The sequence below is a fragment of the Stegodyphus dumicola genome, chromosome 5 (assembly GCF_044657685.1).
Source record: "Stegodyphus dumicola isolate Sdum_Otavi_A_Nest chromosome 5, ASM4465768v1".
In the NCBI taxonomy this organism is placed as follows: Eukaryota; Metazoa; Arthropoda; class Arachnida; order Araneae; family Eresidae; genus Stegodyphus; species Stegodyphus dumicola.
The window spans coordinates 76,071,629-76,086,058 of record NC_140772.1 but is presented as its reverse complement, the minus strand read 5'-3'; the positions used below and the strand labels follow the sequence as shown (position 1 = coordinate 76,086,058).

The following is a 14,430-nucleotide window of genomic DNA, read 5'->3' as shown; positions in this document are numbered from 1 at the left end:
CGTACGAAGCCCTCGAGTACTTTGCCATGACTGAATAAACCAAACCTCCGAAGCGCTTTCATTTTCTTAGAAAAATTAAATTCTTTTCATTATTTCCTGAACATCTTTTCTGTAATGATATTTGAAAGCTTGGCATAAAAACCCTGGTCTAAGAGCTGAATGTTACAAAATGTATTTGCAGGAAGAGACACTAATGTTTTTCCGAAAGAGATCAGGGATCAGTACTTTACAGTTATCTATGTTGAATTTATGAAATTTGATGGCATCATCGATAAATGTGAATAGTACTCATTAAACATAACTAGAGTCAATCAGGTCATATGCAATACATATTGAACAAGGTGTCATGTTTATACACAATATATCATTTAAGATATAGAGGCAACATAGTAAACATTTGACAGATAAACCTATTATGTAATTTGTATTGTGTAGTAACAATGTAAACGCAGTTTAAGTAGACCAGTGTATAAATAGTAAAAATTAAAACAAACAGATAAAGTAAAATATCTAAAGTTTATTTAGAATGTTCAATTCATTGAATTTAAATTACAGTAATATTTTACAACATATGGTATCTTGACTAAGTTTTAGAACAGAAGAAACAATGTCAAAAACATACCTTTCAACATAATTTATAATTCATCTAAATGGGGCCCCCACAAATTACTTGTTTAATTGATTTTCAAAATTGTTAATAATTGAAACATTGTTAATAATTGAAATCTCTGTTAGCTCTTTATTAATTAGTAATTCCTTTTTAAGTTAATTACATAATGCTGTTTGTAAAATTCACGAGTTAAATATTCTGTGGATGAAGTTACAAAAAGAACTTCAAAATCTTTTAACAATTTATTCTTTTCTTTCAAGCTTAATTCTTTTTGTTTGGCATTTTCGACATGTTACAATTTAAATGCACAACAAATTTATAAAACAAAATTCTTCTTTCAGTGGCTTATTTAAGTTTCAAAATTTATAGTTTCTAGTTCTTATCTGTTTGGTTGATCAACCTCTTTGTGTTTATAAGTATGACCAATACTTTCTTTTTCTTTCTTCATCCTACAGTTACCGCTTTCTTTCGATTTAAAGACTGCTAATAGGTGGTAATACTAAAAAGCTTTAAATGTTTTTCAACTTCTTGTAACATAATGTGTCTGTCTCAATAGAAACATTATGAATGTGAAAACCTTAAAAGATGAAATGCACTTCCGCCTGCTATCAGCTGGTATTCATAAAGGAACGCTTACTCATTTACAATGTCTCTAAATAAATGTTTATTTTAAACTCTTAAGACAAGGAAATTCTTCGCCTCCAAAGATCAATGCGTACAAATAATTTTAAAAACAGTGCCTCACAGGCACAGGGACCAGGACATGAAATTTTTTTTCAAGCCCGTTTTTATTGGAGAATTACATACCTGAAAACAAGGCTACCTTAAATTGACGTTAAATTAACGTTAAAATAAATACATTTAATTGACGAACTAGAAGAACTATGAAAAGTTTTGAATCATAGAGGTAAGATATTCTGGCACTGAAGAATCAGTCTTTTGCCAGTCTGAGTTTTAAACGCTGCAGAGATGAGTTTAATAAACGGTGTTACAAGAACGCGAAATGAGCGAAAGTTTCTCTTCTGCCAGTGGCAACGAGGAGTCGAAAAACGAACTTGGAAGAGAGCGGTCGCTCACTGGATTTTCTCTCGATAGAATTTGATACGAAGGGGGGATAATCCCCATCTTTTGATTTGAAATTAATCTCGAATTATGTATATATTGTAATATAAAAGATGTGCGTAAATAAAAGTCATTAAGACTTAATTGAAGTAGTGATTTGAATCGAATATAGAAACCGAAACCTCTCCCAAATAGAACTATGGATTTTAGAAATGACAAACGGTATATTTCTATTGATTAAAATGTATTTATTTTTTCTTCTTGGAAATTTGAATGCAACAAGCTGCTGATTTTATTAACCAGTGAGTATATTAAGCCGCCTTTTTTATTTATCAAAATATATACAGATAATAATAATAATAATAATAATAATAACGCAAAAGAAAAAATATTCGAATTTATATTTTCCGCCTGAAATCTTAATTTTAATAACTTTAAGACATTTTTTGTTGGTTACATTTTATGATTCAAACATGTTGATGGCTAAATATTATTTTTTTAGACTGACGTTTATTTTAAATTATACTAATATGTTTAATTAATCTTCAATGATTTGCTTTAAATTTACTAAAACGAATTATTAAAGCTTTTTATATTTTCTGTGAAAATTCTAGTATCTTTCTCCTATTTATAAAACTTTCCTTCGACACATAAGTAAAAATGTCTATGTTTGTATGTAAATAATTATAAAATTTTTGATTCCTTAATAGTGCTTGAAACTTAACGACGTTTAGATTCTTGTAAAATCTGTAACTTTGAAGAAAAATTACTAGAAATTATCTTCGTTTCGGATTATAGATGCTCATTGGTTAATCGGTTTCAGTTCGTATTCGTTTTCAATCCTGAAATAAAGCTGTTCACTTATAAATGAAATCCCAAACAAAGCGATTATTCTTAGTGTAAAAATTCATCACTAAGCGCATTTACTTTTTGACTTTTTGTAAGATAAAATTAATCAAATCTGTATCTTCAAGGTCTCTGAAAAAGTTTTAGTCACTGTGTAAATTAATTAGCTCCATTTATAGATTTTCTGGTACGTTATCAAATAATGTAAACTCGAACTTCTAATACCTAAAACCTTTAAAATCGCAATAACAACCTTATATTTAGCGAACATATGTTAAAACACTCAATCAACTTCGAGGGCAACTAAAGGTCCCTCCTCATCAGGAGAAAGAAATTACTAGAAAGGGAGGAAAAAGAAGAAAAATAAAGCATTGGCAAAGGAGTATCAGAAACACGTGGTCGTTATCAGAACACACGTGGTCGTAACCGGATTTTGAATCAGATTTACACTGGCCGCCTGCTTTTACTGAGCAAGGCTATCTGACCAAACATATAACACATAGACTAAAACGCAAACAAATCAAGGAAATCAAAAAATAGGGACAGAGAGCCCATTGCACCTTCACGCACCAAGACTGAACCTCAAAACTGTGGAGCAATTCATAACGATAGCGATGAGGCTGTGCGACTCCCCCCTCACACCCGCTAACTGTGATTGGACTTGATCCAAAAAACAAGGAGAAACATTCTCTCCTTGTATGACTCACTTCTCGCGTTATGCAATGGACAGTAAACAACGCTTGTAATCATCTCTAGATATTTTTTTTCTTCATATACCTAATAAATATGTTATTTTATGTTTGCTAATACAATGATCGTGTTCCTTACCTCTGCAGCTTGGATTACACTTTATTAAGGTAAGAACTTTAATTCTGTTTTATTCATCTGCTCGTCTCGATTTAGCGAAGTTGTAACAGTAAACAAAAATGAACCACGAATACCTTCAACAAAAGATTATGAGACTGAAAATATGTTTACTTCAACTAAACGCATAAAATATATCGATATAAGCCATTAAGAATAAAAAACAGAAAAGATACTTTACCATAAATTATCGCTGGATAATCCGAAAAAGGAAAAGCCAAGCCTGTCTTCAAAATCGAAACAAAACTGCATAGTTGCGCACTGCGCATTCTAAATACAGAAGCAGAAATGGCTACTAGCTGCGAAAATAAATATTCGATCATGAAACTAAACAATAACAACTATCAAGTATGGAAGTACAAACTTGAAATGATCCTGAAAAAGGAAAATTTATGGGATTTAATAGTAGATGATACACCAAAAGAAATAAACGTCGAATGGAGAAAACGAGATGAACAAGCACAAGCTACCATTAGTTTACTCGTAGAAGACAACCAAATCGTACACATAAGAAATAAAACGACAGCCAAAGAAATATGGAATGAATTAAAGAAAATACATGAAAGAAAGAATCTTTCCAGTAAACGTTACCTTCTGAGAAAGCTGTATACGTTAAAAGCAGAAAACGAATACAAACTCGAAGAACATGTCAACAAAATGCTCGAAATCGTAGACGAACTGCGAGGAATCGGTGAAGAAATAAAGGACAGTCACATTGCAGCGCTCTTACTAAGCGGCTTACCAAAAAGCTACGAAAATCTCATTACAGCTTTAGAAGCACGCCTAGAAGAAGAACTAACGCTGGAATACGTAAAAACGAAACTCATTGACGAATGCCTGAGGAGAAAAGAAGTAACGCGAGCAGAAGAAACGACTGCCTTCAAAACGAATTTTAACACAAAATTCAAGCATTTAAATCAACGAAGATGCAATTATTGCAAAAAAATAGGACACTTAGAAAAAGAGTGCAGATTCTTAAATAACCACAAAGAAAAAGATAAAAACGAAAGTAACTCATTTTTCAAGAATGAAAAGCAAACGAATAAAGGAAATTATGGAAATAAACAGAAAACGAAAGTTGCTGTAAACGAGGATACACATGAAGATGAAAACGAAAATAAGAATCATGAGAAGACTGAGAATTACACGTTCGAAGTCACCAGAGAAAGAAAATCTCAAAACTCAACTGGTCAGTTGACTCAGGTGCTACTTGTCATATGACCGATAACATAAACTTTTTCACCAAATTGGATAGAAGCAAAACTGAGCAGATAACAATTGCTAACGGCACGCAGATGAAGTCCAAAGGTATAGGAGAAGGATACTTATACTGTACAGACGACGAAGATAACGAAATAGAAGTGAGACTCGTGGATGTTCTGTACGTTCCTGACCTAGAAGGAGGATTGATATCCGTACGAAACATTACAAAGAAAGGATTCACAGTTGAATTTGAAGAAGGTATTTGCAGAATAAAGAAGAAAAATAAAACCATAGGAATTGCTAAAGCAGAAGGAAATTTATATACCGTAGTTGAATCGCAAAGAAAAACAGCCAAAATTGCAGCCGCAGAAAGAAGAGAAAATAGTATAGATCTTTGGCACAGAAGGCTAGGACATAGAAATTATGAAGCAATCAAGAGGCTAAAGAATGATGACCTGGCAACCGGAATAAGAATTGACGGAGAAGCCAAAAAGGAAAAAGAATGCGAATGCTGTATCAGAGGAAAAATGACTGAATTGCCGTATCCCAAGCTAAACAACTATAGAGCAAAATCAGTTCTAGACTTGATACATTCCGATATCTGTGGACCAATCGGTACAACATCACTAGGAGGAAAGAAATACTTCATAACATTTATCGACGATCATTCGAGATACACAACGATCTATCTGCTAGCTACAAAAGATGAAGCTATTTCCAAGTTAAAACAATTTGTAACCATGACGAAGAACAAATTTGGAAAGAAGCCAAAAGTCTTAAGAACAGACAATGGAGGAGAATATACAAGCAAAGAGATTGAAGACTATCTAAAGGAAGAGGGAATCGAACATCAAACCTCCGTAGCATATTCACCGCAACAGAACGATAGAGCAGAAAGAAAAAATCGATACCTAATGGAAATGACAAGATGCCTGCTACTCGATTAAGGACTCAAAAGAGAATTTTGGGGTGAAGCCGTAATGACAGCCACCTATCTACAAAACAGGCTACCATCAAGATCAGTTGAAAAAACACCGTATGAACTATGGAATAATAAGAAGCCGAATCTAAGCCATATCAGAGTTTTCGGCAGCACAGCTTATTGTCGAGTTCCAAAGCAGAAAAGAAGCAAACTAGACGAAAGAGCAGAAAAAGGAATTTTTGTTGGATATAGTGACCGTACTAAAGGATATAGAATTTACATGCCACATGCAAACAACGTCGTGATCAGAAGAAGCGTAATATTCGATGAAAACAAAAAAGAAGAAATGCCTTGTCAATTAAATGATCAGCATGAGGAAATAGAATGGCCATTTAAAGAAAATAAATTGACAGAACCACGTCCAAATGATATTACAGAGGAAGTAATTGAAACAGAAGAAATTCCCCCATTACCGAGAAGATCCCACAGAACGACTAAAGGAATCCCACCAAACAGATTCTCATACATGGCTAAGAACGAAGAAATCAAAGTTCCTAAAGACTGGGAAGAACTTCAAACTTTTCCTACCAAAGAAAAAGAACTGTGGTTAAAAGCTACGAAAGAAGAAATGGAAGCACTGAAGAGGAACAAAACATGGGAACTAGTCGATCTTCCAAAAGGAAAGAAAGCAATTGGAAACAAATGGACATTTAAAACAAAATCCGACGCTTCAGGAAATATTATCAGATATAAAGCTCGTTTAGTAGCTAAAGGATATTGCCAAAAATTTGGGCACGACTACGACGAAACATTCGCACCAGTCGTAAAATATACAACAATAAGGACTATTTTGGCAATAGCAGCTCAAAGGAAAATGCACGTAAATCACTTCGATGTAAAAACAGCGTTTCTATATGGAGATCTGAAAGAAGATATATATATGAAGCAACCGGAAGGCTACATCTCTGCTTCAGAAGCAAATAAAGTCTGTAAACTGAATAAAAGTATCTACGGACTAAAACAAGCAGCCAGAAACTGGAATCACAAGATAGCTGAAATCCTGCGCAAACAAGGATACGTTCAAGGAAAGGCTGATCCATGTTCCTTCACACTAATCGAGAAAAACGCAAGAACTTACATAATCGTTTACGTTGATGACATATTAGTCGCGAGCGACAAGTGTGAATCAATTCAAGAAGTTGAACGAATTCTCAAAGAATATTTCGACATTCGTAATCTTGGAGAAGTGTCTACATATCTAGGAATTGAAATCGAAAGAGAAAAAGACGGAAGCTTTAAACTTCATCAAGCTAACAAGATTAAGAGTATGATCGAAAAATTCGACGGAGAGTCACCAAAGAAACTAAGCTATACACCCATGACTACGAATTTTACGAAGAACCAAAACAACCAGGATGACATTTTTCCCGATAATCGGAAGTATAGGGAAGCAGTGGGAGCACTTTTATATTTAGCAACAGTATCAAGACCTGACATAGCAAATTCTGTTGGAATACTTAGCAGAAAAGTAGAAAATCCATCAACATCGGACTGGAACGGTATCATTAAAATCATACGATATTTGAGAGCTGCAATTAATTACAAATTACATCTAAAATCCAATGGTGCACCAGTCATCAGAGCTTACAGTGACGCTGATTGGGCAGGAGATACCTCTGACAGAAAATCCACATCCGGATATATATTTCAAATCGGAAACAGTACGGTATCATGGGGAAGCAAGAAACAAAACTGTGTCGCCCTATCTTCGACAGAAGCCGAATACATCGCTCTAGCCTTGACATTGCAGGAGCTACAATGGATTAGACAACTGATGGGAGACTTAGGTTTCGCTCAACAGGAAGCTAACATCGTATTCGAGGACAATATATCATGCATAAATCTTTCCAAAAAAGAGAAAGGAAGCAGTTACACCAAACACATCGATGTGAAATATCATTACGTATGTGATCTACAAAATCAAGGGATTGTTAAATTAATACACTGCAACAGTAAAATGATGTATGCAGACATGTTCACGAAACCTTTGCCCAGACAACAGCTGGAATTTCTATTGAAAGGAATCGGGCTTACTTTGGACAGAACAGCTCATCGAGTGGGAGATTGTGGAGCAATTCATAACGATAGCGATGAGGCTGTGCGACTCCCCCCTCACACCCGCTAACTGTGATTGGACTTGATCCAAAAAACAAGGAGAAACATTCTCTCCTTGTATGACTCACTTCTCGCGTTATGCAATGGACAGTAAACAACGCTTGTAATCATCTCTGGATATTTTTTTTTCTTCATATACCTAATAAATATGTTATTTTATGTTTGCTAATACAATGATCGTGTTCCTTACCTCTGCAGCTTGGATTACACTTTATTAAGGTAAGAACTTTAATTCTGTTTTATTCATCTGCTCGTCTCGATTTAGCGAAGTTGTAACAGTAAACAAAAATGAACCACGAATACCTTCAACAAAAACGATTTCTTTGATTTGTTTGCGTTTTAGTCTATGCGTTATATGTTTGATCAGATAGCCTGGCTCAGTAAAAGTAGGCGGCCAGTGTAAATCTGATTCAAAATCCGGTTACGACCACGTATGTGCTGATAACTACCACGTGTTTCCTGAGACTCCTTTGTCAATGCTTTATTTTTCTTTTTCCCCCTTTCTAGTAATTTCGTTCAAAGTGCTCTCTATGCTGCTGCGCACAATTCTGTGCAGACTGAACTCAATGCACAATGAATTCTGTGCAAAGTAAACTCTGCAAAATCTGTGCACAATCGCACAATGATACCACCAACACAAAAATAACATAGCATTATAACTCACATCCCATCCATCTTCCCAAATGCTAAGGTATTCCTCCAAGCACACCAACAAATTAATTGTAACATTATAACATGTTATCTGCATATTCATTCCTGTATACCAATATATCTGTACCTCGATTACCTGTACCCCAGTTTATCTGTGTAATTGTTCTTCCTATGTAAATAACTCGTTACTTTAATGTAATTTATTATGTCAACTGCGTAATGTAATGACCTGAAATGTAATCTTTTGTCTTAATAAATGCCAGAAAAGGTTAGTGCAGTGGGGCAATACCATTTTTGTCTATGAGGATGTTGTGGTGCCCCCTGCACTTTTTCCTGTCCTGTCCTGATGAGGAGGGACCTTTAGTTGCCCTCGAAATCGATTGACTGTTTTAACATATGTACGCTAAATACAAGGTTGTTATTGCGATTTTAATTGTCACATTGGCGTGTTTTTCTTCTATTCTAACTAAAACCTTACAATATTTGCTACATCGTAGTTGCATATTAAATACATAAATGAAATGTATTCGCTGGCCGCATAAAATTTCTTGGATACTGCATACAGCTACTGGGCAGCCAGTTTGAAATCACTGATCATTGCGCAGTTCATGTGAAACAAATTCTCCCAAAATTGCCTTACAACATCATAAGTATCTATCTCCTTTTTCCTCGAGGGACTTTCATTGTATAACAGAACATTCCATTGGCTACTTAAATAAATATTATTAAAATTTTTATGTTCATTAATTGTCCAAAAATTTATTCAGTATTTTATTTGGCAGAAATGTTCAGTTAAAATTTTAATATAAGATAGAGTTAGAAAGCTCTGCTTTTCGCTTTTTGTCATACTATAAGTTGCCTGAGTTCCATGTCCTATAGCAATAATGAAAAACGAAAGTTTTAGAGGAATCAAACTAATGTCATCAAAACGAGGTTTTGCATGAATATTTTCGTAACTGTTCAGAAATGTTTTTCAGTTTATTATGTCTAAACTAAAAAGGATAAAAGTAAAGTAAGTAAGGATAAACGTGACGTTTGTTCGAGTAATCAAGGGAATGCATTCAAGGGAATAAGTCGAAATGCAAATCCTTTGACAGGAGAAGAACACGTTAATTTTTTTTTTACTTGAAATTTGCTGTATTTACCAGATGAAGTGTACCAGTAATGCTATAATTCATGAAAATAACAATTTGACGTTATTTTAGCACGAAAAGAAATCTATTTGAAAAGTGTTATTCTCTCTTCTCCATTTCCAAAGATTGCAATAAAACTCAAAGCATTGATTATTTCCGTCCATAGACAGCTCATGGTATCTGGATAGGAATGGTGAATGGGGGTCGGGAAAAGTCGCATTAATAGCTTGAAAAGCTAAAATTCCTTTTCTACAGTTTTCGCATTTCTGTGATTTCATGGTTATAGGCAGACTTTCAAGGCAGCAGAACATTATGCAGAAAATTTGGTTTGGATCATCCTCAGATTGCAACAATTTCTGATGATCGCTAAGTCCATTTCTTGTCAGGGCATCAAAGGCAATCAATAACACATGCTCGGTATTACAGCCTCATTACAGGTGTAGAAAGACCAATTTCCGTTAGTGCAATGAAAACAAAATTGGTTGCACTTGGCTGTGATATGCAAAATTCAGCCTTTGTATCTCATTTGCAAGAAAAGTTCTCGATTGCAGTTCTGTCAGCTTAGATTCCAGATGACTATGTATTTTTCTCAGACGAATCGAGATTTTCTTTCTTCAGAGCTTCGCTCGATTGATTTTAATAAGGAGACTAAAGACAACGGATGGTATCAAACGGCTAATATCACGGAAAAAGTCATTTGCTATAATGACAATACAAAGCGGTATTTGTTTCTAGGTGGAGCAACTTCCTTGCCTTCTGCCGGCATACTATAACAAGATAATTCGACAATGTTCTTCAAACTATATTTCAGGTTTTTTGCGGTCACAATCAGTTTAGAAATTTTAAACATGGCTAAGGCTGATAACATAGGCTTCTTATGAAAGAAGACTTTCTACCGACAGGAGAAATTCAGATACTTTATTGGCAACAAGCGTATTCTTCAATCTATAACCTTAAATCTTAAATACATATAGAGTGTTCTTTGAAGACCTATAACATCGCCTCATGCCAGCAGTGCAATAAATTTTATTACCTGTCTTCGATAGTTCTTAAATGCCTGCAAGCAAGCAAAGCTAGAAATCTGTTTTTTTTTTTTTTTTTCCTCCTGCATATTAATCTTACTTCTCAGAAAAATAATTTTCATCAATTAGCTGATTGGACAAGATCTCCTCACGCTAGCAATTTGACATTACCTCCTAGTGAACAGCCTGTTTACATAACCATTTCCGTGCATTTCTGGTAGTCTAATGCGAATGTGAGCCAGTTTCACATACTAATGGCTTCCATGAATACAACTCTTTATTTGGACTATAGCTTTCAAGTATTATACCATATTTGTGTAAACAAACATCAAGGAAGCATTATCTTTTTTCCAATTTTCATTCTTCATTCTATTCCTTTTTTTAATTTTCCTCTACATTTCTAGTTTTATTAATATATCTAAATAATAAAAATGATTGTGAATTTCAGATATTTAAACTTAAACAGTTATACCACAAATTACAGAACTAGAACTCCTAATGTTTATCTTCATACGCATTATAAAAATGAGAAATTATCCAATTAAAATTATTCTGCTCCTGAAAATATTTAATTAAAATATCAGTAAATTATCTTCTATCCCTTTTATTTCTCATTCTGAGTGTCTCCATTTACTATTTGGTTTTATGTTCTTGATTCTTCATGCACGGGGTAGGTTCTTTACCACAGTTAATAGATATATGTATAATACGTAGTAAACTAACCATTGCCAAAATAGTCATAATACTATAGCTCTTTTAATATAAATAAATCCTCGGTTGAAAGTTTCATAGTTTTTGGAGTTAATGTTGTATAATAATCACAATGCTGTAAATTAATTTCCTGATCTCAGTAAAAATAAATTTACCCATAATATTATATTTATTTAAATACATCCACGCGTAACTGTCAAACCATTACTGTAAACATGCTCTTATCGCTTACAATATTTATTAATTAAATGCCCAGACTCTTCTCAAATTGTTCAAATATTTATGCCATCAAATTGTAACTAAAAGCAGTAAACGGTATTCTTAAATGTCAAACTGCACTGTTAGTCAAAGTAATAAAATAATTTGAAATATTTCAAGAAATAAACTTCTTCCTCCCCCAAAATTTCTAAATCCCTCAGATTCTCTAAAATGGAATTAGAAAGATACTCAAAATAAGAAAAATTACTATAATATTAAGAAAACTCGCATGACACCTTTCTTAAGATTTATAAACATTTCTGCTTCTGCTGATTTAGAAAATTTTCTGCGAAAACGTATCTGCTTAGTGCTAGATAGTCTTAAATTGGTATGATTAATCAAATATGCTACAAGAGGATAATCAAACATTTCCCCAAAGAGGAGTAAACTTTAGATTGATTTACATATTTTACACTATATTGTATGACGTCATATAAGTCTTAATGACAAAATTTGATATTTATGGTTTAGGTTTTGCTTCGTAAAGCAGCCTGAGTTTGAATATCAGCATAAATTCCTTGGGAAAAATTAAAATTAGAAATTGAAGTTCGTGAAGCTATTATAAAGGCACTGAATTTGATACACATGTCTGTATAGAAAATGCATAAGCATCTGAAGAATATGTTAGGAAAGAGAGCTCCAAGAATTATTCTTTAGTTACCAAATTTGCAGAAGAATTTTGCCTTGGAAAAAATTTTTTAAAAATATTTGCCAAAATGAAAAGAATTAATGTTGGATAGGCAAGGTATTATTCGGCATGTAGCAGAGTTTATACGGGTTTTATTCTGTAACACTGAATCAGTTAAAAGAAATATATAATATTAAGGGAAGTCTTAGCTTGGCGGGTATCCTAGATGTTAACGGAAGCACCTAAACAGTTCACATGAGGATTTTGGTCTCACTTATCACAATGCTTCAACAGGATCCAGAAAATGTTTTCATACTTACAGGACCATTGATAATACATGAGTACACTACTTGGTGACAGTAAACAACAGCGCATGAGCTGAAGATATGTCTATTCTCTTGTAAGTAAGAAGTTTTGGGTATCAGCATCATTGCCAAAGTCACAGACAGTGTTTTTGTCCTAGTTGAACATGGTCAGTCCTTTTCCAATGTCATGGTCAGTGCTTCCTGAGATTCCAAAATGTGGTTGACAACTGATTGCGTTCAGCATGGATAAACATTCACTAAAGAGTACTTATCGTATCCTTAACACGCAAACCATACGAAGAATTTAATAACGCCTTCTTCAGTAGACAATTGGGAAAACTGAAGAAGAGGATTACTTATTGTCACAGTTATACGCATCATTTATTTCTGCTGAAGGCAAAACAGCTGTTGGCAGTCATTCCAATTGTTCAGGATACCAATTATTATCTCATTACCTATATTTAACTCAATAATGACTCAGCCTTTAAGTTTTGATTATTGATTCAAATTCGAACTGTATTTACCTCAGTTCTGAAGAGCCTGATTCTACAGTGGTTTTCATTCACTATTTCATCAATAGGTCACGTAGGATGTTTTAGCCACCGATTGATTTCATTATCATTTACAGTTATTTTTCTTTCGTTTTTTCATCAGTAAGTGGCCCACACTGTTTCACCCACCTATTGATTAAACTACCATTTTGCGCAACATTCTGGAACGCTCTTTAGTTTAACTGTGCCTCAGGTCATTATTTTTAATCTTTTAGAATTCTCTTGAATGAATTCGTTGCATCTTTGCATTATATATATATATACAGAAAGAGAGAGAGAGAGAGAAAATTAGTATTTGCTGCAAAATATAGTGAAGAACACTGTACAGTTATATGAAGAAGGCAGTCATGGCTTGTTGAACAGGCAATAACGGTCCTATTAAATCTAGTCTAGTCCTTTATTCTAGGCATATGACATTCACGAAACATACTTACCTAAACTGCCATAAGACGCGTGTTCTTGTTTTCTATAATTATTAGCTTGCTTCTCCTTATGTACACGGATTCATATCTGTAGTTACTATTTACCACTTATTTAGAGATGATCGGAAACTCTTATTCATCTTGGATGTACATATACATTTATATAAACATACATATATACAAACATACATATATACATTTAACGCAATAACATATAATCTCTACTGATGTAAGTGTGTGTATGCATGCATGCATCGTTTTCAAAAGTCACACATATATATAAGCATACATTTATTACACTTTACATTTATTATTAGTGATCATTATGCAATAAATAATTAAATTTATCTTACTTGTATAAGTATATATGTATATAATTCTGGCTTTTGTCTTTATAAGAGTTTGTTTAGTTAATTGCACAAATTGTAATTACCTACAAATTTAACTACACAGATGTACTATAGTTCATTTTAGTTAACTATAGGTTAAATGAAGTCCGAAATTAAAGCATATATACATATCAATGTATTTTCAGCAAGTATGCCGTTAATTGCAATGAAGAACTGGTGAAAATGTTTCCCTAATGGAAGACATTTCCGAATTATTTGGTTCAAGTAACTAACAGCACCTGCCAAGTGGATCAACATTATTACCTCAAGTGGATCAACATTATTACCTCAAGTGGATCAACATTATTACCTCAAGTGGATCAACACTGTTACCTCATCGCTCCTTTGTAATATTAAAAATGGGTATCTTAAGTAACATTTTTCAAAGCATTCTATATTGTATACAACTCAAGAAATTAAAGTTATCTTAAAACTTGTGTTTCATTAGCGAATTCAATGAGCAAAAACGTTTATGTAAAATAATTCACTAATACTCTTAAATTCAATAAATCTAAATAAATATACCTTATCATAATGCATACGTGTCATTAATGAGAAAGCAAAGATTATCTTTTGGGATAAATATGTTCGTTTTATAATAATACATATAACGAAAACAAATACTATGCATATATATATATAAGATATAGCAAAATACGATAGCTGCTTTAAGAATAA

The 14,430-nt window shown here is 33.4% G+C and overlaps 1 protein-coding gene across 2 annotated transcripts in view; it reads left to right on the top strand.

Annotated features, from left to right (window-relative positions):
• Positions 1-14,191, top strand: part of LOC118188133 (peptide 1-like) — a 35,143-nt gene extending 20,952 nt beyond the window's left edge. For both annotated transcript variants that reach the window (XM_035358491.2, XM_085816797.1), the window contains exon 5: positions 13,899-14,191. In XM_035358491.2, the coding sequence (XP_035214382.1) occupies positions 13,899-13,913 (15 nt within the window). In that variant the 3' untranslated portion in view covers positions 13,914-14,191. The remainder of the gene's footprint in view (positions 1-13,898) is intronic.
• Positions 14,192-14,430: the final 239 nt, after the last annotated feature.